This window comes from Nanorana parkeri, unplaced genomic scaffold, assembly GCF_000935625.1.
Source record: "Nanorana parkeri isolate BGI_ZX_2015 unplaced genomic scaffold, ASM93562v1 scaffold1710, whole genome shotgun sequence".
Classification (NCBI taxonomy): domain Eukaryota; kingdom Metazoa; phylum Chordata; class Amphibia; order Anura; family Dicroglossidae; genus Nanorana; species Nanorana parkeri.
In genome coordinates this window covers 165937-193056 of record NW_017307978.1, presented here as the reverse complement: position 1 = coordinate 193056, position 27120 = coordinate 165937, and the positions used below count along the sequence as shown (strand labels likewise).

Sequence of the window (27120 nt, the reverse complement as noted above, 5' to 3'; positions counted from 1 at the left end):
GTGTATGTATGTTTTTATGTATGTATGTATGTATGTGTGTGTGTGTCTGCAGGGCCGCCGTCAGGGGGGTACGGCCGATACTCATGTAAGGGGCCCGGGCAGCCTGTGGGGCCCGCCCGGGACCCCTACATGAGTATCGGCCAACAGTGACGGCGAGGAGGCGGCCGGGCCCCCGCAGCAGCAGCGGTGGAGGCCTGGCACCTAGCAGAGCAGGCCCCCAGCATTGCCGCCCCAGCATTGCCACCCCAGCGGCTTCGAAACACGTTGGGGCCCGCTGCTTGTCTGAATGCTGACTGACCGGAAGTGACGTCATGTTAGTGCCATATAGGAAAAGGAATCACCAGCACTCAGTAGAATAATCCAACATGTCCATTTATTGGACATAGACGTCACACAATCACAAGAGCCAACGTTTCGAGACCATGCAGGGTCTCTTCATCAGGGCATAAAGAGTGACAATACACTGACATTTGATAACCACATATATACCTCATGAGGCTAACCAATAATCAGAAGCAACACCCCCCTGTGACATCATAATGGCTGGAAAATCGGCCATTTTCAAATGCATACAAAAAACAATAAACAGTGAAATACCAGCTTAGAAAACATATATCATGCCCATTGCAATCAGGGTCAAGTTCCAGAGTGTGGTTAAGGTCCGGTTCAGGGATGCAGATAAATCAAATGCAGGCGGTCGAGTGGCCAAAGAGCGACAGGATATCACAAACCGGAGATCGCGCTGCGAGTCTCCGCCCCTAGTTCTAGTGCGCCGGCGCATAGAATCCGCGTCATCCATTGTCATGGTGACAGGAGACAGCATCAACGCTGATCAGTGTAGTCGCAGAGCGCAATACTGGGGACAGTGAACTCGAGCAGTCAAGTCGAGTGTGAGAGACCGGAAAGCATACGACCAATGCCAGCGCAGATAAACCGCATCACCCATCACCATGGTGACGGGGATCGGCATCGTAACTCATTCTGATGTCAACAAAGCATACGAGTGGAAATAATACACTTGAACAGCTGAGTCAAGTGTGGTGAAGCGAGCAATGGCATAACAAAGTCAAGTGTGGGAAAACGAACAATAGCATAACAAAGTCAGGTGTGGGAAAAGAGAGCAATAGCATCACAAGGTCAAATGTGGGAAAAGAGAGCAATAGCATAAAATAACGCTGCAACCTGAAATAATTACGACCCAGCACCATCAACCTAGGCAATAAGCTGGTACTATAGATAACTAAGTAAGTGACAAGTGCAACATATATAAATATAATATAACAACACAGATACAGACACTACGGACTAGAAAAACAGTGATTGTTCAATCGCTAATTTAATGTCACTTTTGTGCTTTTGGTAAAGTTTTTTGAAAGGTTAATGGTTTTGCCTATGTAAACCAAAGAGCACTGGCATTTAAGCATGTATGCACAATACTCGGATATACAGTTCAAATAATCCCTAAGTGAAAATGTCCAAATTGGGCCCAAAGTGTGAATATTTTGTGTGGCCACCATTATTTTCCAGCACTGCCTTAACCCTCTTGGCTATGGAGTTCACCAGAGCTTCACAGGAATCATGTCCTGTGGTCTGATGAGGCCAATATAAACTTATTTGGTTCAGATGGTGTCAAGTGTGTGGCGGCAACCAGGTGAGGAGTGCAAAGACAAGTGTTTCTTGCCTACAGTCAAGCATGGTGGTGGGAGTGCCATGGTCTGGGGCTGCATGAGTGCTGCCGGCACTGGGGAGCTACAGTTCATTGAGGAACCATGAATGCCAACATGTACTGTGACATACTGAAGCAGAGCATGATGCCCTCCCTTCGGAGACTGGGCCCCAGGGCAGTATTCCAACATGATAACGACCACAAACACACCTCCAAGACGACCACTGCCTTGCTAAAGATGCTGAGGGTAAAGGTGATAAACTGGCCAAGCATGTCTCCAGACCTAAACCCTAATAAGCATCTGTGGGGCATCCTCAAACGTAAGGTTGAGGAGCACAAGGTCTCTTAACATCCACCAGCTCCGTGATGTCGTCATGGAGGAGTGGAAGAGGACTCCAGAGGCAACCTGTGAAGCTCTGGTGAACTCCATGCCCAAGAGGGTTAAGGCAGCAGTGGCGTAACAACCGGGGGGCGGGGGCCACTTGCCCCGGGCGCAGGACTGAGGGGGGTAAAAAAAATGTTCTGCCCCGGGGGCCCATAACTCTGGTTACGCCACTGTAAGGCAGTGCTGGAAAATAATGGTGGCCACACAAAATATTGACACTTTGGGCCCAATTTGGACATTTTCACTTAGGGGTGTACTCACTTTTGTTGTCAGCGGTTTAGACATTAATGGCTGTGTGTTGAGTTATTTTGAGGGGACAGCAAATGTACACTGATATACAAGCTGTACACTCACTACTTTACATTGAAGCAAAGTGTCATTTCTTCTGTGTCATCACATGAAATACTGTGAAATACTGTGAAATACTGTGATGAGATACACACACACACACACACGCAGCATATGGAGAGATATGGAGATATATAGAGGTGGAGAGATATGGAGATATATATAGAAATATATAGAGATTTAAATGCGTTCAAAACAGGTAAGAGTGGTGGAAATATTCAAGCTGGAAGTCAGGGATTGATCCCAATGTCTAATTTGAATGTATTGAAATAGTTCCCTAGGAGGGGGATGGGACCTGGAAATTATAGTATCCTAAGACAACAATTTAGTAGGGGATCAACTGACATGTGAAGAGTGGTAATGAGCGCAATTTGGGCAGCTTTATAACATTTTGTGATATCAGGAACCCCAAGACCCCCCTGGCGGCTATGAAAAAACATAGTCTTCCAGGCGCTGCTTTGGGTGCATGTTATGCCGAATAAAAGGACATTACATGGTTTTGCATGGACATAAAAGTAAATCTGGGTATGGTAAGGGTTTGAAAAAAGTAGAGTACTTTGGGAAGCAAGGTCTGCATAGATGCGAACTAACCATGAAATGGGTATGTTATTTCAAGAAGACAGAAGGGTCTTGAGGGACTGGAAAAGGGAAATGTAATTAGCCGAATATAGAGAGTCATAGATAGAAGAAAGACAAATGCTTCGATGGCCGACCAAAGTCATAAGAGACTTCGATGGCCGGCCAAAGTCATAGTTCTGTCGCAGAAGGGCCGTTGTGGAATGTGAGAGAGTAATGTTAAAAGGTATACCAGCCACTTCCACACCTTAATAGAGGGGTTATTCTGAATGAGCATAGCAAGAGGCTCGATGGCCAAGATAAAAAATATGGGGGACAGCCTTGCCTAGTACCACGAGAAATGCCTCCCCACACCGCATGCATTTACCCACAAAGGAGGACCAATGGAAGCATTCAGGACAACACCACAGTCTCCAGCTAGAATTACCAAACCCTTTACATGATGGGAGATCTGTTCTAGGAAATGGGAAAAAAGCTTGTTTGAAAAGTATTAGGGGCATAATACATAGCAAAGGTGATATGGATATCCTATAGAGCAGTGGTTCTCAACTCGTGGGTCGCGACCCAAAAGTGGGTCGCGACACCCTCTGCAGTGGGTCGCGGCGTCATGTCTGAATAGACCGGCCTGAGACTGAATAGAGAGGGGGAATTTGTGGTTCAGCCTGTGGAACCTCATGTCAAACTGTCCCCTCTCTCCCGGCCTCCCCCGGGCTCTCAGATAAAGTGGTATGGCCCGGGGAGAGAGGGGACTATTTCCTCACTTTCGGGCCGGCGCAATAATATCAGGAGCCGCGGCTCCCGACAATTAAGTTATAGTTCCGGCCTGCACTGGAGAGTACAGTATATATCAATCCGCCGCTGTATCTACTGTACTCTCCAGTCCAGATAGTTCAGTCGGCTGGAATCAGAGAAAGGTAGGCAGGCAGATAGGGAGATGTGCACTGTGGCAGGACAGGGGACACTGATGGATATTATGCATTCCAAGCCCACATAATATTCATCATGTATATCCATCACTGTCCCCTGTCATAATGTATGTTAATAAAATACACAATTAATGTTATTACACAGACTGGGCTCAGAATACATAATGTCCATCAGTGTCCCCTGTCATATTGTCCTCTGTCAGTGCAGAAGCTGGGGAGGGTATGGGGTGGGGGCATTAGCAGGGGGCTCCGCTGCAATTTTTTTACCTGCAGCAGAGCCTATACTAATGCACCCCTCCCCCAGCTTCTGCACTGACAGGGAACTTTATGACAGGGGACACCGATGGTCATTATGTATTCCAAGCCCACATAATATCCAATAGTGTCCCCTGTCGTAATGTCTCCTGTCAATGCAGAAGCTTCGGGGGGCATTAGCAGGGGCTTAGTAGAGAACCTGCCGTGGTGCCCCTGCTAATGCCCCCCCTTCCCCATACAGACACCCTCACCACCCCCTCCAGGTTCTGCATTGACAGGGGACATTAGGACAGAGTACATTGATGGACATTATGTATTCCGAGCCCACATAATGTCCATCAGTATCAGTGGCGTAACCAGAGTTATGGGCGCCCGGAGCAGACATTCCCCCCCCCCCCATTATATAAACATACACTTTATAAACTTTTAAATTTTTTAAAATTCATTTACTTTCAGTTGTTTACTGTTCAAAATGTTTATATATATATATATATATATGTTGCTGAATACTGCACAAGTTGTTTTGTGTAATAAATTTAAATGTTTCAGAAATGAAATCATTTTTGGGTCACGCCTTAATGACCAAGGAAACATGTGGGTCCCGAGGTTACACGGGTTGAGAACCACTGCTATAGAGAACCCTGAAGGATAAGATAATGACCCGTGGGATTCGCAATCTGTTTGTGGCAAATAAAAGGCAGATTAGAACAAAAGGCAATAACCACACCTCGCTTCTTTTCACGGTAACTGGCTTCATAAAAGTGATTATATTGTTTACCAAGATGGCGAGGACAAGAAAATGTGGTTTCCTATAGAAACAATATGTCTACTCTGCAGGAATGGTAGAAACTAAGGGCCTTAGAACATTTACCAGGCGCATTAATGCACTATGATTTTCAAATTTAAAGTAGGAAAGGCCATGATGAGGCAAGCATAAAATAGACTATATAATTAATAGCAAGGGACAACGTAAAAAAAGTTGTTAAAAGTAAACTTGTGGTGAAGTAAAATATTCACATCTGCATATTATGATTTTTTTGGACTGGGAAGGGGGTTTAACACCGCGGATGTCAACTGGTTAAGAAAATAATGATACACACAGGGCCACTAGGCAGACGCCAAGGCACCCTAGGCATCTGCCTAGTGGCCCTGTGTGTGGTCCATGGCTGGACCCTTTCACTGCATACCTCGGTGGCAGCGGGCCCATTTACAGACTCCCGATGGCAACCCTGTTTACATTTGTAAAGCCGGCTGTCAGCTTTACAATGGAAGCTATTTCGGCTGCTCAGCTGTCGCCAGATCTCTTTCAGGGGCATTCCCCTTTCTCCTCCCCACTCTATGGGACTGGGAGCGACGCTGATTGCATCGCTTTCCGGTCTCGTAGCTGTCATTGCTCTGCTGCTGAAGCCGAGCAAGAAGCTATTGGAGTGTGATCTACACTCCAATATCTTAATTAGAGTGGAAAGGTGAGGCTAGGGGTATTTTGGAAAACAAAAGGGAACAGAGCGCCACCTGTATATCCCCGACCAGGTAACACGGTAGTCTCCGGTCACATCACCGTCCACCGACTGCAGTCAGCCAAGATTGACGCGTGTCAGGGGCAAGCCCCCTTCCTCATGGTCGGGGATATACCATGTTGGGTTAACAGACAGTGTGGCCTCTCATTTGTTGTTAAAGCCTGATGAAAACGTTTGTTTGTGAGTACTTTTATCCCTTGTTTCATTTATTGTAATAAACGATTTTACACACGGAGGTGGAGCTCTGTTCCCTTGTGTTTTCTATATTCATGGTGGAAGCCCCAGAGCCTTGGATGAGCAGCCCCTCAAGTCTGTGTAAAAAACTGTGATAAACTGTTGAAAACTTTGAGTGTGCAACAGCAAGTGGATTGTTCAGATGGCAGCCATTAGCGCCAAGAGCTAAAGAAAACTTTTCATCTGATGTGAACATTTAGGGGTATTTTGGACCTCTAGTGTCACCTTAAAGAGTACCTGTCACTGCTAATGACACTGTCACTTGTAAGCCCCCCTATGTGATAGTAAATAAAGTAAAGTAAAAAAAGTTTTAAAAAATAGTATTGAATAAAATGAATCTAAAAATGAATGTAAAAAAATGTTAAAGTCCCCCGCCCCCGCAAGCGTGCGCATTTACATAAACATGTGTTGGGTGCCTCTACGTATTAAAACGATAATCGTGCTACACATGTTGGGTATCGCCGCATGCGCCAGAGTGAGACCAATAATTCTAGGGCCAAGATTTCTAGGGACAATTTTAAACTGATGACCTGTAGGGACTTTTAAAACATCGCCTATGGACAATTTGGGTACTGAATTTCACGGATGCACACAATTTTCAACCTGGGCATGTTCAGTATCTATTTAGTTGTTGTAACCTCATGTCAGGGTACCATGCACAGGCGTCCTCACACCACATGCAGGTACCCACGCAGGATGACCAAATTAATATGCCCACACAGGATAGGGTTCTATGCACAGTTTATTTATTACCATCAAACAAAACTACTAATCCCCTCAACCCCCCACAGGTTTAGCAGTGAAGTAACAAGGAGGGTTAACAGGAGGGCAGCACAGTACAGGATTTAGGAAGAATGGTCAGGTACAAGCCAGGTCGTTAACAGGAGGGCAGCACGGTACAGAAACAGGATCCAAGAAGAGTGGTCGGGTAACAAGCCGGGTCGGTGACAGGTCTGCAGCTAGGAAGCTGGGTTCAGGAAGCTGGGTTCAGGAAGCTGGGTTCAGGAAGCTGGGTTCAGGCAGCTGGGTTCAGGCAGCTGGGTTCAGGCAGCTGGGTTCAGGCAGCTGGGTTCAGGCAGCTGGGTTCAGGCAGCTGGGTTCAGGCAGCTGGGTTCAGGCAGCTGGGTTCAGGAATCAGTCAAGTGCAGGCGACGCAATACTGAGCCAGCTTCCTGACTGCAGGGAGGGCCTAAATACCCTCCCAGGAAGCACCAGGTGATGGGATGATCACTCACAGCTGGGGCACACCCGCAGGTGAGTACTGGAGCTGCAGGTTCCTTACAGTCCCTGGCTGCTGGAGACACCCGCAGGCGAGCACAGGAACTGCAGGACCTGGCTCCAGCGCCACCTGGGGGTGCTCTGGATCCTGACACCTCATCTTTTATATTTAAAAATGTAAAGAGCGCCACCTGTATATCCCCGACCAGGGGTGTCTCCAGCAGTCCCTGGCTGCTGGAGACACCCGCAGGCGAGCACAGGAACTGCAGGACCTGGCTCCAGCGCCACCTGGGGGTGCTCTGGATCCTGACTCCTCATCTTTTATATTTAAAAATGTATCTTGTTTTGGGGCACTAAAATTAACTTCAGTGCATTTTTTACAAAATTTTGGGGTTTAATAAAGATTTGCACTAATATTGTGCAACGTAAATTTACAACTGACACTATTTTATTCTACAGGATCTTTACTTTCAGAAAATATATCATGTTTGGAGGTTTTAAGTAATTTTCAGGCCTAAAAGATCGCAAAAAAATGCCTTGGCAGCGAAAGGGTTAACATTGGGGCTACCGGTGCGCCAGCTCCAGGACCACCACTGAAAATCGGTCCTGTCAGCCTGGATCACCTTGAGTCCTCCCCGTTCCTCCCCGTTCCTCCCTGCATGATCTTGGCCTTTTAGGACTCCCTGATGCCCCCCAACAACAAAATGGCCCACATGTGTGCCAAGCGGTAGGCCCCACCTCACAAGGCATTCCCCAGGCACACTGATTAGCAGTGGGGCGGGGCCTGAAGCCAGGGCTTGGAGATGCCATGCTCGGATTCGATACATACAGCAAACCAAGTGCTTGCACCAGCTGCCCCAGTTCGCATGGAGAAAGTCAGCCAAGTGCGACTTGCCGGATTGGCTGCCACCGCTACCAGAGGCACCGGGCTCACTGGACTCCTATACCAGCGGCTCTGGGGGTAAGTGAAGGAGTCCTCTGTTATTGCTGTAGAAGGGGAGTGACCAGGGCCGGCCTTACGCCTTTAGGCGCCCCGTGCAAGAAAGCTTTACAGTGCCCCTCAGTGACCACACCCCTCAGTGGCCACACTCATTTCTCCAATATCCGCACCATTTAAAGACTCCCATTTTGTTAAGCCCCAAAGAAACATATTAAAAGTATGATAAAAATAAAACTTTAATTCAAAGGTATTAAACTTGTAAGCACAATATAAGTATTCTTATTAAATAAAACAACTGTAGCCAAACATGTGGCAAGCAATAAATGTCCAACTAAAATGGAGTCTAAAAAAATAAAGTGTCAGGTTGTCATGCAGACCTTTTTTCAAGTATGTGCATCTAGAAAAGTAAAAATAAAAAACAGAACACAAAACATAGACTACATGTTAAATGAATGAATTACTATTTGCCTGAATATACGAAAAATGTATAATAATTTGTTTGAGAATGCGTGGCTGCCATGTTGGCCACTGGTGCGTTCTGCGAATGTGTGCCACCATCTTGGAGGTGGGGAGCATGATGTCACATGATGCCATGCATGCGTGGTGTCAGGTGACGTCACACGCCGATGTATATCTTGGTGTATACCTAGATCTACACCAAGATGGCGGCGCCCCAACATGTGCGGTGTCATATGACGTCATGCACCCTGCCTCCAGAATACGCCAATGGCTGAATCCAAAATAGCATAAAAATGTGTTTTGTTTGATGAAACTAATGAAAACATTTTTTAGTTTTCGTTAATTTCATCTGAAATTAATTTTTAGTCATTGCACATGTCTAATAATATACGTGTGTGTGTGGGGGGGGGTGTCATTTTCACTTTTCCGCAGGGGGAGTGAGTGCTCCGGCGAGGACGGGAGCAGGATGGGGGGTCATGAAAGGCAGATCCTGGTGGTGGGAGACTCCATCATCAGGCAGACTGACAGGGTACTCTGTCATCGGAACCGTGAGCGTCGAACAGTGTGCTGCTTACCGGGGGCCCGTGTTCGACACGTTGCGGAACGAATTGACAGATTACTAGATGGGGTTGGGCACAACCCCGCTGTCATGGTGCACATCGGCACCAATGACAAAATAGGAGGAAATTGGAGTGTCCTAAAAAAGGAGTTCAGAGACCTAGGTGCTAGGCTGAAGCAGGGCCGTCTTTAATATTAATTGGGCTCTGGGAAAGATTTTACTGATGGGCCCCCCACAACCTTCCCAGCTCCATCACTTCCCGACGCAGACCCCCATATCCACCTACATCACCTTCCCCTGAAAAGAAACTAATAAATAAAAACACATATCCATGCAATAGCGCAATGTACTCAAGATTCTGCAACACAATAACCTCAGGAACGAAATGCACTTAGGACTTGGACCCTGCAACGCAAAACTCAGATCCCCACAACGCAGTAAACTCAGGACCCAGCAACGCAATGGACTTAGGAGCCTGCAACGCAATGGACTTAGGAGCCTGCAACGCAATGGACTTAGGAGCATGCAACGCAATGGACTTAGGAGCCTGCAAAGCAATGGACTTAGGACCCCCTTATGTTGCAAAGTCTAACTCCTGTATTGGAGGTGACAGATTCAATAAAGAGAACCTGTCACCTCCAAATTCTATCACACGGGCTTAGCTAGCTCCTGTGTGATGCCAATAAAGTTAAGTGAAAAAAATAAACAATTAAATAAAAAATAAATAAAAATTGATAAAAAATTATCAAAATAAACATTTATGAAACAATAAGTACAAAATTATTAAAATGATAAAAAGTTTTCATTGAGGAAAAATCATATAAGTAAGGAATAGCCACATCTCGGTTTTCCTGTTCGATAACAGTATCTCGGTTAGCAGTTAGTATTCTGTGTTATAGCTATAATTTATAGGTAAATCTAATGGATCACTTTTAGTTTCTGGTCTTGAAGGTAAAACCAAAGAATGGTTTGTGGATTAATGAAAAAACCTATCTTTCAGGCGGATATTCATCACGATTTCATATAATTTGAAAAAAGGAATCCATTAGGCATTAACTCAGTAGAAAAAGAGAAAAGAGATTGAAAACTGTGTATAACTCACGATCTTCCCGAGTTGGTAATTGAAGGAGCCGTTTTTTTGAATGCTGCAGCTGGTTCTCATTTAATCCTGTTTAACATAGGGATTTTTCATCCAGTATAATTGTTTGGTCCGAGGGTTGTGCAGTAGGTACTAACCGGTTTTCCCCTTAGTTATAGTATCAGAAGCAAGAGGAGTTTGGCAGGTCATGATATATCATCAGTTTAGGAGGACATGCCGGTGTAAGAGGATATCGGTATAGTCCTCGGTGATTCAGGGTCTTCCGCACAGGCGCAAAACGTCAATGCGTTTCGCCCCTCCTACTGGGGCTTCATCAGGACGTAGTCATGGGGTAATGACGTGATCATTTTATAGGAAGTCCTGTTAATTATATAATTAACCCCTACCGGTCTACAGTCGGCATTGTATGAGAGTATGAGTGGTTTGCATATAAAGCTCAGTTTTTCTCTTGTTATACAAAGTATAAATATAGATTAAAAATGGTGATTATAGATATCAGTTCATATCACCTAGTTATCTGTTGCAGCTGAACAAGGAACCTCATGGAATTATTCAGTCGGTAATGGATTAATGTTGGTAGATTAATCCTGTGCTTGTAAGGGATCAAAGCTTTCCATTAATTATGAGAAATGCATTTGATATCAAGATAGCGTAAAGGATATGTATAGGTAGATATAAGAGATAAGGAATAGGGAAGGAGTGTTCGTATTCACTTCCAATGGGTATATCTCAATTTATAGGAAGACTTGTAGATTGAATTCAGCATTGAGTCCTTTAGGGGCTAATATGTCTAGCCTGTACATCCACATTTTTTCTTTTTGCTTTAGAATCCTATCGAAGTCCCCTCTTCTAGCTGAGAGGTTCAGGACATAGATTCCTTTTACTTTTAGGCCTTCTGGATTGCCCTTATGGAATCTGTCAAAATGCTGGGCGATAGGGCTATCCACATTTGCTGTCTTTTTGTGGAAGTTTTTTATGTCCCTCAGATGTTCGCCTAATCTGACCCGTAGTTGACGTTTCGTCTTGCCGATGTAATACTTCCCACAGGGGCACTCCATTTGGTATATTACCCTACTTGTGGTGCAATTAATGAATTCTTTTATATTGTAGATTTTTTCCCTATCACTGGTGTAGAATATTTTGCTCTTTACTACAAATGGACAGATTTGGCACCTCCGACAGGGGTACATTCCGATAGTTTTCGTTCTTTCGTCCTTTAAACACATGTCCTTTGTGTTAGGTTTATATTCTGAGGAGACAAGGTGGCCTCGTAGGTTCCGAGCTCTCCGGGCAATTAATTGTGGATATGGACCTACTATTTCCTTTATGGTTGGGTTTAGATGTAATACATGCCAGTGTTTTTGTAGGATTGTTTTCAAGTCCTCCCATTGTGCCCCATATTGGGTAATCATCCGGACAGGGCCCTCAAAATCTTCTTTCTTCTCTTTTCTCTTTGCCCCTTTATTTAATATCGGAGTTCTTTGTTTTTGGTTGGCTTTCATTTTGCTGTTCCTCAACGTCCCATGTGGGTATCCTCTTTGTCTGAACCTGTCATACATCTCTTTAGACTCTCTCTGGAAGTCCATGGGTAGTGAGCAGTTTCTTTTTACTCGTAGAAATTGACCTGTTGGTATCCCTTGTATTAGGGTTTTTGGATGGTGACTCGTGGCATGTAATATGGTGTTCGCTGCCGTCTCCTTCCTGAAAGTTTTTGTAATAAGTTCTTCTTTCTCAATTCTTATTTGTAAGTCAAGGAACAGGATCTCATATTGGCTTGCTGTATATGTTAACCGTAGATTTTTATCATTTTCGTTTAATTCCTGCATGAAGTTTTGCAGATGTTCTGGTGGGCCTTCCCAGATCATGATTACGTCGTCGATATACCTAAGCCATAATTGTATATGTTTTAGGTACCAATCGTTGACATACACTTCCTCTTTTTCCCATAGGCCTAGGTGTAAATAGGCATATGCCAGTGCCCATGGGGCCCCCATCGACGTTCCTTTTATTTGTTTGTAGAATTTGTTGTTAAATTGGAAGAAGTTGTTGTTGAGGGCAAATTCTAACATCTCCACTAGGAATTCATTTTGGGCAGCTGTCTGTGGAAAATGTTGCTCCAGAAAGTGGTATACTGCTTTCAATCCCCAATGATGGGGAATGGACGTATACAGGGATTCCACATCTATTCCAACTAGGAGGCATCCATTTTTTTATCTTTACCCTATCCAGTTTCCTGAGGACGCCCCCCGTGTCCTTCACATAGGAGGGTAGATCGAAGACTAGATCTTTCAAAAGGGTATCTAGGTACTTCCCTAGGTTTTCTAAGGGGCCTCCCACTGCAGAGACTATAGGTCTGCCCGGGGGGTTGGATTTATTTTTATGGATCTTAGGAATAATGTAAAAAGTTGGTGTATTGTATTCTTTTATTCTTAGGAATCTATATTCTTTGATAGATAAAAGGCCCACCTCTTTGGCCATATTTAGTTTGAAGTTAAATTCAGTAGTCAGGTCTTGGAAGGGAGAGTTGTCTAGTTTCCTGTATGTTTGGTCGTCTGAGAGCAGGCGTTTAACTTCTCCTGTATACATGTCTTCTGACAGGAGGACAACATTTCCTCCCTAATCACTCATCTTGATGATTATGCCTGGGGTATCCTGTGGTTCTTGTAATGCCCTCCTCTCCTATTTTGAGAGATTGTCCTTCCCTCTTAGTGACCAATTTACTGATTTAAGGTCTTTTTGTACCAAGTCCTTAAAGAGGTTTAGATGTGGATTTTTTGTCAGGTTTGGCATGGTTTGTGATTTATTCCTAAGTTTTGTTATCCTTATTTCAGGAACCATTCTTTGGTTTTACCTTATAGCTATAACACAGAATACTAACTGCTAACTTAATACAGGCTTTGTATTAAAGAATAGAAAGCCTGCCGTGATTGGCTCAGCGCGGTATACTGTATGTAGCTGAAGCTACATACAGTATACCGAAGTATACCCGGCGTATAAGACGACCCCCGATTTTCGGGCGATTTTTTTGGGTCTCAAACCCCGTCTTATATGCCGGCAAATACGGTAGGTTGTCTGATGTTATCTCCGTGGAGTCTTCTTGCTTTTCAATACTCTAGAGATCACATGACCTTCCTCCAGGAGGCAAGCCTCGTTCTGAGGCTACTCTAGAGATCACATGACCTTCCTCTAGGAGGCAAGCCTCACTCTGAAACTTTACCCACTGATATCTTACCAGAGGTAAGGTCTCAGAGTAAACCTTTCAGGGAGAAAATGCCTCTCTCGCGGACGTCAGGGAGCCGCTATCTAATAGAGGGAGCATCAGGGAGACTTGAGATCCCTGCCATCGAGTTCAACCTATAAGTGTGAGGTACTGTGACTAGGGAGAAGAAGGGGAGGTGAGGTGGGTTGTGGAAGGAGTTATGATTGAGGAAACCTGTAGGGAGGTGGGTGGGATACACTGTAACCTGGTGGAGTAAGGTGAGTGGAGGGCGTTATGATCTGGGAAAGTGAGGTAGGTGAGTAGGTGGAAGGGGGGAACTGTGTGTGAGTGGAGTGATGTGTATAGGAGATTGGTGGTGTGACTGGTGTGGGAGATTCCAAGAATGGGGGAGCAAGGTGGGTGGCAGGAAGGAATTGTGACTGGCAGGGGATTGCAGGGGTTAGGTGGATGGAATGGAGGTGCTATAACCTGGAGGGGCGCTGTAGCTGGGACAGAAGGGAGAGTGAAGTGGGAAAGGGGCACTGTGGGAAGGGGGGAGGGGGGGGAGGTGGGAGAGGTGCACTGTGACCAGGGGAGTGAGGTGGGAGGGGTACTGAGTCCAGGGGGATCTAAATACAGGAAGGAAGGGGTGAGCTGCAGGGATCTGTATGCAGGTGGGTAGCTGCACACTAGGTAAGAGCTGACATGAGGGTATGAATGGGAGGTGAAAATTGTGAGTCAGGTGAGAGTGTTATTGGTTAGAACCATAAACACTGAAAGCATATGAATGTTTCCAGCCACATTCCCCAGGATTAGGGATGTCCCGATACCACTTTTTCAAGACCAAGTACAAGTACTTGCCCTCAGGTACTTGCCGATACCAATTACCAATGCTTTTTCTTAAAGGGACATGTGACATTTTTTCTAAAACAATACAGACTAAGGATTTTAGGGCAGTTTCTCACCAGGGCTGCATACAGATGTCACCAGGACTGAATAGAGATCTCACCAGGCTGCGTTCAGAATTTGGACACAGCCTGGTGATATCTGGATGCAGCCTGGTGACATCTGTACGCAGCCCTGGTGACATATGTAATCCAGATCCCACCAGGCTGCGTCCATTTCTTACCAGGGTCTCATACAGATCTCACCAGGGCTGCATACAGATCTCACCAGAGCTAAATACAGATCTCACCAGGCTGCGTTCAGAATCTGGACGCAGCCTGGTGACATCTGGACGCAGCCTGGTGACATATGTAGTCCAGATCCCGCCAGGCTGCTTCCAGATCTTACCAGGGCTGCGTCCAGATCTCACCAGGGCTGCGTCCAGATCTCACCAGGGCTGCGTCCAGATCTCACCAGGGCTGCGTCCAGATGTCACCAGGGCTGCGTCCAGATGTCACCAGGGCTGCGTCCAGATGTCACCAGCCTGTGTCCAAGTGTCACCAGCCTGCGTCCAGATGTCACCAGGGCTGCCTATTGGGTCACTCCAGTGCTGCTTATAGGGTCTCTACACAGGCTCTGACAGGTGCTGTGCTGCACATCCAGCGTCTCCAACCCCCTCCAACAGCGGTTCTTCCTGGACGTTTGAAACAATACACCGCACTATCACCCCTAGTTAAAAACACCAAAATGTGAAAAATAAATGTAGTAAGCCGAACGGAGCACGTGTCGGTCACGTGCCCGCTCCGAGGCTGTATCCAAGGTGTGGGGCTGCCTCAAGCAGTGCCTGCAACTTGAATCAGGAGGAGGAGACGTAGGACCTGGTAGGCAGTGTCAAAGACAGCTACTGCCAGGTCCCCGGAACACTAAGGTTACAATTACCGGGATCCCATATTTAAATCTTTTTAACTATTTATCTGGATGGGGTGTTGCAATTTAGAGAATACATTATTGTGGATGTATGTCTTAATACACCTAATTAATTAAATTTGATGTTTTTTTTCATTATTAATGTGTTGGCTCTTTATCTGAGGTATCTCCACTATTGAGAGGGCTTTATTGCTATATTTAAATATTATCTTTTAATAAGGATCCTGCTAGGTGTCAGTTATTTACTGTTTCATATGTGCAATTAGGGTAAAACCAGTTCTGAAGTGTTTTTTTTAATCTTTGTTAAATCCTATTACAATTATATGCCTCAATTTAGCAATACTTACACTGTTCTTTTTTTTTTTCACTTAGGAGGTTGATGCTGCTCAGGGAAGCCAAAAATCACTGCAATGCAAGATTATACAATGAAGAGGAAAGGCTAGCACATGGTCACCCTCATGTCAGTGAAGAACTAAAAAAGACAACTAAGTATGCTAAAATTTTGATTTCTTGATAAAAATATATATATAAAGATATTTTATCCTATTTTATAGCTCATAAGTTCCCATTAAGTATGGTTACTAGTATGATAAGTTTACTGACAAGGCCCCAAGACAAAACCTAATACCTTACTTTGTCTTGTTCATTGACCACCAAGCCTAAAATACCAATCCCAAAACACTTATATACGCCAATTTTGCAACTTCCTGGTGGGGTTGAGGTACCTGGTTAAGGAAACAGAAAGGAGAGAGACCGAAGTGCCACAACCTAGCGCAATAAATTGGATGAAGAGTATAAACAATATTACATTCACATGGTAGGAGGGTGGGCATAAGCTCCAATTATGGAAACATTGGGGAGTTTGTGGTATTGTAGTAATGATGCGCGGAGGTGCTGTGTTGGTCCTCTTGAGTGGTGATGTTTGAGGACCAAAGTGGAAATTATAATAAGGGTGAGGATTCTTGAATATTGGTAAAACGAGTGTGATTTTTAACTCACCGTTTGGTTAGTTGTGATGCAGTATCAGCAGCCGGGATTTCGTGAAGAGCTGGTTGGTGTCCTGGAGACTATGTGGTGGGTGGGTTCAGATCCTGGAGGTGAATGATTTTTGAGGTTCAAAAATTCGGAATCCCAGATTGATGCTGTGTGGAGGCTGTTGTTCCTTCGTGCAGAGGTACTGGACTGGCTGTAACCAGTTGCTTGTGTCAATCACTGGGGGTTGTTTTCGTTGTTGCTGAGTGATGGGGATGGTGCTCGGTCATTAGGTATTGGACTGGCCTTAGCCGCTGAATGTTGCTTGATACTGGGGATGACCTCAGCATGAAGGAACATCCACCTCAGCCTCCACACAGCATCAATCTGGAATTCCAAATTTTGCGATTGATGTGAATGGGCCCTTAATATGCATTGTATTGCTGTGGAGTTCTGCTATACACTCACACACTGCACATTACTGTGAGTTTTATTGCCGTTTAGGGCCAAAGAAAATGCTTGCCCAGAGTTCAATTAGTATTAAAGACTCGCCTGGTCCAGGGGAAGGGTCAGATGCCTAGGGAGTGGGGGTGCTATGCACTGGAGAAGAGTCAGGTTCCCAGGGAGGGAGTATTGTACCTAAAAGAAGGGTCAAATGCCCAGGGAGGGGGTACAGTGCCCAGGAAAAGGGTCAGATGCCCAGAGAGGGGGTATTGTGCCCAGGAGAAGGGTGAGGGGAAGACACCCAGGGAAGGGAGGGGTTTTCGTCTGTGCATGGGGGAAGGAACTGAAGACAGATCTGTATCCAGAAGAATGCGACACCCAGGGAAGGGCCTTTGCTAAAGAGAGGGATGGCACTCCCTGTGAAGGGAGGAGCGTTTATTGTATATCATGTAGTGAGGTGGAAAGGGGGTACGGTGCCCAGGAGAAGTGTCAGATTGTCAGGAAAACCGCACACAGCAGATGGCGTCTGCGCATGCGCGTGCGCATGGCGTGACCCGCAGTGTCAGGCCGGTCATGGAGGATCTATGTCAGCAGATTTCGGCTCTTACCGATGCAGTCAAAGGACTACAAGAAGGTTACTTCCAGTTTTACGAATTAGCACGGACAGGGGTTCCAGGAACCTTGGATGAACTCATTCGAATGTCCATCCAGATCGACAGACGTATAAGAGAACGCCGAACGGAAAGAAACCACCAACCACGCCCTGCTTGGATGTTTCCTCGTGTCTTTTCTCCTGGAGTTCATATGCCTACCACTCAAGCTTCAGTTCCAAACCCCACACTGGATACCTCGGAACCCATGATCATGTTACCAAACCCGGCCTGTGACCCGACCACGAGTTTGCCTACTGCTATACAACCTCTCTGCCTGCACATTGCTGACCCGGTCTGCCTGACTTCGTTTACTCTCTGCCTGCCTCCCTGCTGTGCGTTTATATTATCTCTCACAGCAAGAGACCGTACGAGTTACCACCTGGTACCGAAGTCCTCATCCAGAAACTCGTGCCCTGCTGTGCCCCAGAGTACCTGTCTTCTCTATCAGGCCTTCTGGGAGCAGAGTTGCAAGAGAGGGGCCGCCCTCGTCATCTCAAGCTCCATCAGGTACGTGACACAGATGTCCAGGGTGAGAGTTTGCTATGCAGGTCTGAAGCTAAGGGGGGCATGTGTCCTAGGTCACTGCATTAGGAGGGCTGCCGCTGGCAAGGTGAGCAACCAACCAGGGGTGCACCTACCGTGCCAGAGCCAAAGTGGGGGGAGGGGCAGTGAGATCTGGTCCCAGCCCCCTCATTATTGGAGGAGACATGGCACATTACATTTGTAAATTAGTTTCAGCTGCCGTAAGGTCCCACACTTGTTGGGGACCTCGTGGCAGCCTTCCAGGGGACAACTGTGGCACCTGTTTACAGTGCTGGCCCACACATCACCCCTGCTGAGACCATCCGCACCTGCCCCTGCTGAGACCCTCCGCACCTGCTGAGACCCTCCGCATCTGCCCTGAGGTCCCTGCCCCTGCTGAGACCTTCCGCATCTGCCCCTGCTGAGACCCTCCGCATCTGCCCCTGAAAAATAAATGATTAACATATACAAATTTCAAAAATAAAAATCTGCCCTTCTCATCAAACTCTGTATCTAATACTTTTATGGGGGCATTTTTATGAACAGCAACAGACACCCCCTTAGACTTGGTACTCAAATTGGTGCTATGAAACCACTGTGTATAATACTTATTGGATAAATATGGAATAAATCCAGACTTAAAATGAGTTTCCTGAACACACAAGAGGTCAACCCTTTGCTTGTGAAAATGATTTAAAATTTGGGAATGCTTTTCGGGTATATTTAGACCCCTAGTATTAAAGGTAGCCACTTTGAACTTACCCATGCCTGATTCCATTAAGGGTATATGAATAATGAATCCTGACCACTCGAGACCCTAACAAAAAAGAAAAGCACACGACAACATAACACAACATTATACTCATTAACATTCTTGAATGCTGAACCCCGAATATGGGGGGTAATCTGCATATGATATTCGAGATAGCGGTAAAACCGCCTAGGGGGTGTAGAAGCATCAAAGCGAATAAGTCCTTTACCAATCGAACATCAACCCAGAAATGCAATAGGTGCCCAGGTCTCCATAGGAATCTAATAATCAAAATGAATTGCTTTATCTTAGATATCAATATAGCTCAATAGCAAATACATATCTTAGAGACCTGGGCAACCTTAATACTTGTCTGAATAAGGCCTATACCAGCTTAATGAGATTTCCAAGAGCACATGGGACCAACTGAAGACCATTTTTTGCGCTGGGTAGCCCAGAAGAAGCTGGTTTCATAGGCCAATCCGGAATAGAAATAATTGGAAAATGGTGCTTAGAAGGTGAGGAAGATCCCCTATTTGTCTAAATGAGGCAAATTTGCCCTTCTTCTGAGCCACCATTTGAAATGGATATCCCCAGCGATATCTAATACCCCTCTCTCGCAGCCCCTCTAGTAGGGGGCGCAGAGCTCTCCTAAGTAACAGAGTTTGACGTGATAAGTCCGGTAGGAGATTCACTGTGTAGCCGTCATGCGTTACTGGTGCTTTTTTTTTCCAAAAAAAAAATGCACACGACAAATAATGTCCCTGGGTCTAAGAGGGTCATTTTTTAAAGGTCCCTGTGCCCTGCGTGCCCTGTCAATTATTAAATCTGAGTCCAAAGATTTATCCAATAATTTATTAAACAGGGCCTTGACAGTAGGCAGTATATCTGAGGTGCCAACTGTCTCTGGAACACCACGAATGCGCACATTGTTGTGACAGCTCCTATTTTCCATATCATCTAGTTGATATACAAGATCTTGTACCTGCTTCTTATGATCATTAAATTCGTGCTAAAGGCTATCTAAGCGCGAAGAGAATGTGTACACTACCCCGTCCAGTTCACTCACCCGACCACCGATCTGCATGATGTCTGTTTTCAGGGACTGCAATTCCTCCTTATATCCAGTCTCTAACCTAGAGACATATGCTTCCATATCCAGCTTTTTGTTATATATAAATAAGATTACAAATATGAGAGTAATGCGGTATGCAATGATACACACACACATATATATTACAAAAAAAGGTATGTGTATATAGACAGATGAGTTAGACTCAGGGCCAGAAGTGCATGGTAGGATGTCTCCCTCCTGTGCGACTATCTACCATAGAGTGCTAAGAATTATGTAATTTCCTCCCAACACCGTGGAGGAGACGAAGAGGGAGATTGTGGGAGGCGTTGGATTACATTACTTTTTCTCATATTTGTGACGGCTGCCATCCGTCAACTACCGTAGCACCCGCTTCTTGAAAAGGGATTGTGCGGTCAGGAGTGCGATGGGGCTATGGACTTGCGTTGGATTACATGTCGCAACCGCCAGGAGCCGATTTAATTGCGGATGGCATTGGCACCCGATGGTTGCGACATGTAGTCCAACTCCGCCCACAATCCTGAATGCCGCAACCACCAGGTGCCGATGCCATCAGCTCTCGGTGCCCGGCGTACTACCAGAAAATAAAGGTGTTGCTTACACAATAGAATATTGTAATAATACATTACGTTGCAGTTGTTTGTCCTTTTTTCTCCTACACATCCTGACATTTTTGTATGCAGCAATGGAATCTCTTCCAAACAACATGTGGCACATCACTGTCATTAAAAGGGGTTTGTCATCCACATTGCACATTACTATGTTTGGTTGCTGTGGAGCCTTGTGATACACATGATACAGGCACAGTGTGAAGGATGGAGTGCCCCAGGCTTAAAGGGTTAATTAAACCCTCACGTTTTTTTGCATATATCTATTAGCAAGCAGTAGATATGTGCAAAACAATTATATATTAAAAAAAACTTTTGCAAAGAGTTAATACTTACCTGTGTCTCCGCCGCGCGCTCCCGTCCGAACATCTGCAAATTTCTCGGGCGGCCGAAAGGGATCTTTGGGCGGGCGCAAGCACAGTTCAGATCTTCGCCCCGGGAGACGAGGAGAGACACAGGGTAAGTATATGGAGCAGCGTGCACCCGCACAGACACCGTGGGACATGACAGAAGAGGACATCAGAGGAGTCAGCGCTGGATTGGAGACCCGCACCAGCGCTGAAGGGACAGCTGAAAAGGACAGGAAAGAAGATGATCAGATTAAGAGGCATCATTTAAGGTAAGTCCTTACACTAACATTGGGGAGGGGAGAAAAATATCCTTTAATATCACTTTAAGGTAGGGGGCCCGGGAACCTGCAATGTTGGCGGTTACCTGGGCTTCCCTTCCTCCTGTCTGGGCTCATCAAGTGACAGAATGCTAGGGCCCAGTCGCAGCTGCAACTATGTGACCCTGGTAGTTCTGCCACTGTACAGAGGACTATAAATCCCAACAATACATTATACAGCAATGCAGAATACCACCAGCTATAAAGCAAAATTAGGCAGTCGTCAGGCCCTAATTTTTCTGACTACAGTGCACCCAGTGGCAGACCTAAGGCTAACCATACACCTTACAACCATTGCACGACTTCCCTTGTGCGATGGTTGTAAGGTGATTAAAATTTTGTACGATCTGCCCATCTTGGAAAGGCAGATCGTACTTGCGATCAGGGCTTCCGAGGATTGCAGTGCTGAGCGGGCACACCGGCCCGTGCGGCATTCGTCTTCCGAGAACGCCACCAACCAGCCGAAAATCGTACGATTCTCGGCAGGTTTTCCAGCGTGCTCGGAAGACGAAAGTCATGCGACCTTACAGTAGAAGCGGTCGCACGCTGCCCATACACCTGCCGATTATCGTACGATAATCTTAAGGGACAAAGGGCCCGGCTTTCTGATTGGCCCTCCCTAACTAATTGTGAGTAAAGAATAAGGCCTGGTTCACACCTGCATGTCCCGCGAACGTGCATTTGTCGCGCTGCTCCATTGATTTCAATAGTCATATCGGCGTGGCATCTAGAAGATATGTTGTCCGCACACCAATTTGCTTCAGAGTGTCCTTTTTATTTGTATTCCTTTAGCATGACATGTGCATGCTAAAGGAATACACATTTGCATTTACATGTCATGCTAAAGGAATAGAAAAAATAAAAAGGACATTCCAAAGCAGAATGGTGTGTGGACAACATATCTTCTAGATCGTACATTGTGGCGCCTTCCACCAGTTGCTCCAGCACCCGCTGGATTTTAGGGTACATCGGTACGGTGTGTGAAGGAGATATTACAAAGATATCTGCAAAAAAGGCTCCTCCACTATTTTGTACGATGCACGGGATGCATTTTTCTGCTCCTTTTGCATGCATGAAAACGCAGCAGAAAACCTCACAACTTGCTGGCCGCATTTGGGGTGCCTTTAGACATTAATGGTACATCAAGTGCGTCTTGGCGCATTTCCACAGACACATGCCGATCACGCACATCGCCACTCCTCCTTAGAATGTGCAGGTGTTAACCAGGCCTAAGACTAACATTAGACCTTTAAGGCCCCATTCATACTGAGCGACACTTACCTCAAGCGGATTTCCGCGCGGCCGGGATAGCGCAACTGTTCAGGCGACGTTTCAGCGACTATCCCGTCACCGTCGGGCTGCATGTAAAAATAGAAAAATCGCGCGACATCCGCGGGAAAAAGAGTCCTGCACAAGCGACGCGAGACAGGCGACATGGAGCTGTAGAATAGAACAGCTCCATTGAAGATCATTGGTCGAGCGACTTCTCGCGATATCGCGTGGCAAATATGCGCAAAATCGAGGCAGAAATCACGCGATTAAAAGCTCAGTGTGAATGGGCACTAAATAAAACTCCAATAGCAACTTGAATCAGTTACAAATTAATAGCAATCCCAGCAAGTGAAGGGTTAACTTTGTCAACTGAAAGGTATACTTGCAGTAAGCAGACTTGTAATTCCACACAGCGCACAAGGGAAGGTGCAGGAGAGATCAGCTTGTCAGCATGGAGCTCCAAAGGGCAGGAGTAACGACGATTGCCGCATGTCAGCATTGATCTCAGGATGGAGAGCGGTGAGGTAAGTAGTAATGTTTTTTTTCAGGATGGAGAGCGGTGTCCCTCGGTAGCTGAGGTACAGGACGTACTTTGAATTCCGCGGCTATATGCCGTGGAGCCAGCTACGGGGCGGATACGAGTGACGTCGTGGGACCTGTGCACCTGCTGCTTGTGTGGTGCGTCCAGCCCGCTCAGAGCGGCGGAGGAAGAGACTATTTTCTCGGGGGAGAGGGAACTGGGCAAATTGTTCAATCACTTCATAAGTCCAACTCCCCATCCCGTCCAAGCAGGGAACCATTCCCAGGCCTGGTCGGAGCCGGAAAACAACTCCCTTCCAGCTCTCCCTGCCCTTCTTACCTTCTTCCACACCATCAGTTCCTCCCGATCGGCTGCAACGTAAGATGCAGGGACAAGCTTCACAAGGACACATGAACATCTTGCATTAGGGGGAATTACCTTATAAGCAGCTAACCCGCATAGAAAATAGTAAGGACCCGTCAACACCGCACAAGAAGAACTTCTCTTACGATCATGGGCACCCAGTAGTAACTGAATAGGATGGGGGATCGCTCCCTCAGTCTGAACACCACACCCTTCTTTCCAGCAGATGTAATCTGGTCTAAGGGTGTCATTAAAAAGAGATCGGGGTTTCGTTAGTGAGATTGACCGTTATACCTTTCTCACAACTGGAGGATCCCACAAACCTACTTCCCTCACCAAAATTAAGGTCAAAGCATACTTGTGGACTGCCTAGTTGTCCTGACACCCATATGGGATTAGCAAGCGAACGGCAGGAACCAGAGCTAATGTTAAAACTATAACTGATGTTACCCTCTAGGAATGTATCATTAAATTCTATTGAAAAGTGTCTCTAAAGAGGTCCTTGCTAGTGTACTGTATTTCTTCATGCCAATACATTGTATATAGCATGAATGGCTGCCATTGCTGGGGAGCATTTTAAACAAAAGATTGGGATGCTTTTCATCCTTTCCCTCGCTAAAATAAATTAATCTAAACAAATAAACGAAAATGATACTCCTCATTCTTTGACGTAGTTGAGCAACTTCTTGCAGTGACTGGCATGGACCCAGTTGTCTCCTCCCTCGAACTTCAGAGAGGTTTGCGTCGTCAGCGGCACCTGGAATGGCCCAAGATATCTTGGCTCTAGTCCCATCCTTGGATGTTTCTTTAGCACGACCCAATCACCTGATTGACTAGAATGAACACTGGTTATTTAGTCTGGGTCCGGGAGAGACTCCCGAACCCGGTGGTGGATGTAGGGTGATAACCTGTGAGGAATAAAGGGCTATAGCGAGACATTCAGGTCAGGGTTTCTGAGTATCGGCCGTGATTTCTTGGATCTTTGCAAATACTTACCCAAGTACCATCAAAGAAAAGGCAGTTGTGGTGGTTCTTGACTTGATACCCTACTAGGTTAGAAAATTGATTGGAAGTTGACAGGTTAGAATGGTTAGTAAAAGTTTGAAAATTGTTGTTTTCTGCACCACTGCACCCCCCCCCCCCTTCTCTTCGTCCTCAAAAACAGGAAGAAGAGAAGCTGGATTCAACATGGTGCATCGTCTCAAGGTTAGGTTACAATGTTAGGTGGAAAGATGAGAGAGAGGGATGAGAGAGAGGGAGGGAGAGAGAGATGAGAGGGAGGGAGAGGGAGAGAGAGAGAGAGAGATGGTAGCTGGAGAGAGCAGAGTAGAGTTGATTGCATTGATGACGGCAGAAACATCAGAAAAAAACTACAACAGATCCAGTCTAGGTGGATCCAGCCTGCCTTAGCAGAGTTAGCCCAGAAAGAGCCTCTTCCGCTTCCAACACTGGATCACCAATCGCGGCTATCCCCTCAGGCCAGGTGTACATAATGCGGTTCTTCGACTGAAACCGCCTCTGTATACCCTGCCGGTTTACCAGTACCCTTGGACCACCTATGCCATTCTTTAAGGAGGTTCTATGGCCTTCACCCCAAAACTAGACTTCATGTACTGTGCAATTATCTGACTGTGGGAAGCCTCGCTTTCCTTCCCTTGCATGGACGGCCCATTGCCCATGGCGATTCGAATTGGCTTATCGTCTTACCCCTGTGTCCAGGGAAACCCCTTGCACCACTTTAGAAGAGCACCGCCTTCTAAAGAGCAGTGCCTTTTTTCACGGTGGATTGACGGACTACAACCACTATACCTGGTCTTGTCCCCCAACTAGAAACCCTAACCGAGGCGATGTGTACGTTACTTACCCAACACAGTAATGATCGCCTCCCGGGTTATGTTTTTACCCCTCACAGTGTATTCCCGGCCTCGCCTGACTGTTTCACGGTGCGCCGCTCACAGCTGTACGATCCTACACTGCAGTTCGCCAGACAAACCGCACAGCACACTTACATCTGCTTTCTCTACAGAACAATGTGGCTTCTCTCAATACACAGTTGTTAAACACAAAGAATGGGGATAGCCTTCTACTGTCTATTTAATAGTTGTACGATGTCTCTGTACAACACCTGAATCACTGTCACAAAATGCAAATAACTCCAAAAACTAACAGTTTGGTCGTAAAGAAACAAAAATTGACTATTCGCTGCAGAAAGCAACTTTAAACAATAAAGCGTGTTATTCCCGCGTGCGGAATCCGCATATGGAAAGTAAATATAAAAAGAAAGTTTTAAAACCGAATCCTTTCTTTTCTATCGCAAACCAACAGTGATGTTATATTATGCAAAACGCAGCTAATGCTATAAAGGAACAAAAACGCCCAAACAATAAATGGAAAAACAGCACTAAAAGTACACTCTCTACCAGAAAAACTTCTCACAGTTAAAGTTAGTCTTGCTATATATATTGAAATTCAGTAAAAAGTAAAAATTGCACTTAAAACCGAAACTCAATACAGAAACCGAAAATAATAAAAATAATAGACTTATTGCCTTTGGTACAAAAACACACACACACCATGCCATTGAACAAATGTGTGATTAACATATCAATGTCTGGGTGAGTTTGCCTGAGACAGTAAACAATGCAAAGACAGTTTCTTCCCACCCAGTCATTGAAACGCTAACTTGTGCAGTCTCAATGCAACTTTAGATTCATTTACAGAAGAAACACAAATTAGAATTTGCTTTGCTTAACTAACATTACAAAAAGGTCCCCAATGCAGGTTTCTAGGGAAAGAAGAGAAACGTTAATTTAGGTCTTCCATTTTTCCTGCAAAATACAAACAGTAAAATGGTTTAAAAAGATCTCAACAACATCTCTTCATTTCCCCTTCTGTACACAAAATGTGAAACTCTTAAGATGTTCCCACGACCTATCTCGTTCTTCTTTAAGCTTCATATTTTCACATTTCAACAGTTTATATTGGGATTTTAAATCTGCTCCTTGAGTCCAGGACCCCGGCTTTTCCTGGCTTCTATGCCCTTGCAAAGAACCATGTCTGGGACCATTACCCCACCTTGCAGAAAAAAACAACTTTACTTCTAGCTGGAGTTCTGTGTTCAAGTGTGTCCCCTTGACCACTAGCTCCGTTTATTATACAACAAAAAGGTTAACGCCCAGAGGGGGATGGCTTTACAACATCAGCCAATCGGCCTCAAAATGCATAGTTACATCACAGGAAGTGACAACAGAAAAGGCGAGGGCACACACGTGGATGAGCAGAGCATGACTCATCCTTGCCACATGTATGCACATCCGCCATTTTGGCCAGCATGGACCTTATTCAATACTGCTCAGAGTGACCAGCATCTATTAAGATCATTCTATTCTTACAGATTTGAGACCATCTGCGGAGACATTGTTAATGCGGTTATCAATATACGGTACAAGTACCCCAACAAGGCAGATATAAATGAGAGGTCACATCTTTCTGCCTTGAGGAAGGGACCCTGCGCGGCCCCGAAACGTTGGCTTTTCTGATCATTGTGACATCTTTGTCCAATAAAAAAGGGCATATTCATTTCAATTACTGAGTGCTGGTGACCTGCTTCTTTGCTCTGTATTTGCACGGCGCCATCCGTGGTTGTTACTACAAGTACCATCGTCTTGTTGACCGGCACTGCTATAAGGTGTGCGGAGGGCTCTCTCATCGACCAACATTCTTATAAAAGCAGATATGTATCCAAACGGGATAGCGCAGCCGCAACAGAGATATAATATGTACCTCTCGTTATGCGGACTTCGCTTTGCAAATGTGTATAAACGTTCGCCGGCACTGGGTCCAGCGCATTGCGCTTGATACTCACAAACCGCCAAACGCCCACACACACCACAAACACGTCTCTAAGCCCATGAGAAGGTTGAATACTGACTGTTTTACTGCTGGTCCCGATTAACCCAAGTACGCTCTGCTAGAGCGTCCTTCGGTTGAATCCGACACAGGGAGACAGATGACAATATTACAATATACTAAAATTTCCACAACAAGGTGAGGCTGGGAGGG

The 27120-nt window shown here is 45.7% G+C and overlaps 1 protein-coding gene across 1 annotated transcript in view; it reads left to right on the top strand.

The window, feature by feature from the left end:
* Positions 1-27120, top strand: part of LOC108799384 (electrogenic sodium bicarbonate cotransporter 1-like) — a gene marked incomplete at its 5' end in the record, with an annotated part of 300557 nt that overhangs the window by 118878 nt on the left and 154559 nt on the right. The window contains one exon of the mRNA XM_018571249.1: positions 15566-15682. Coding sequence (XP_018426751.1) covers positions 15566-15682 — 117 coding nt within the window. The remainder of the gene's footprint in view (positions 1-15565; positions 15683-27120) is intronic.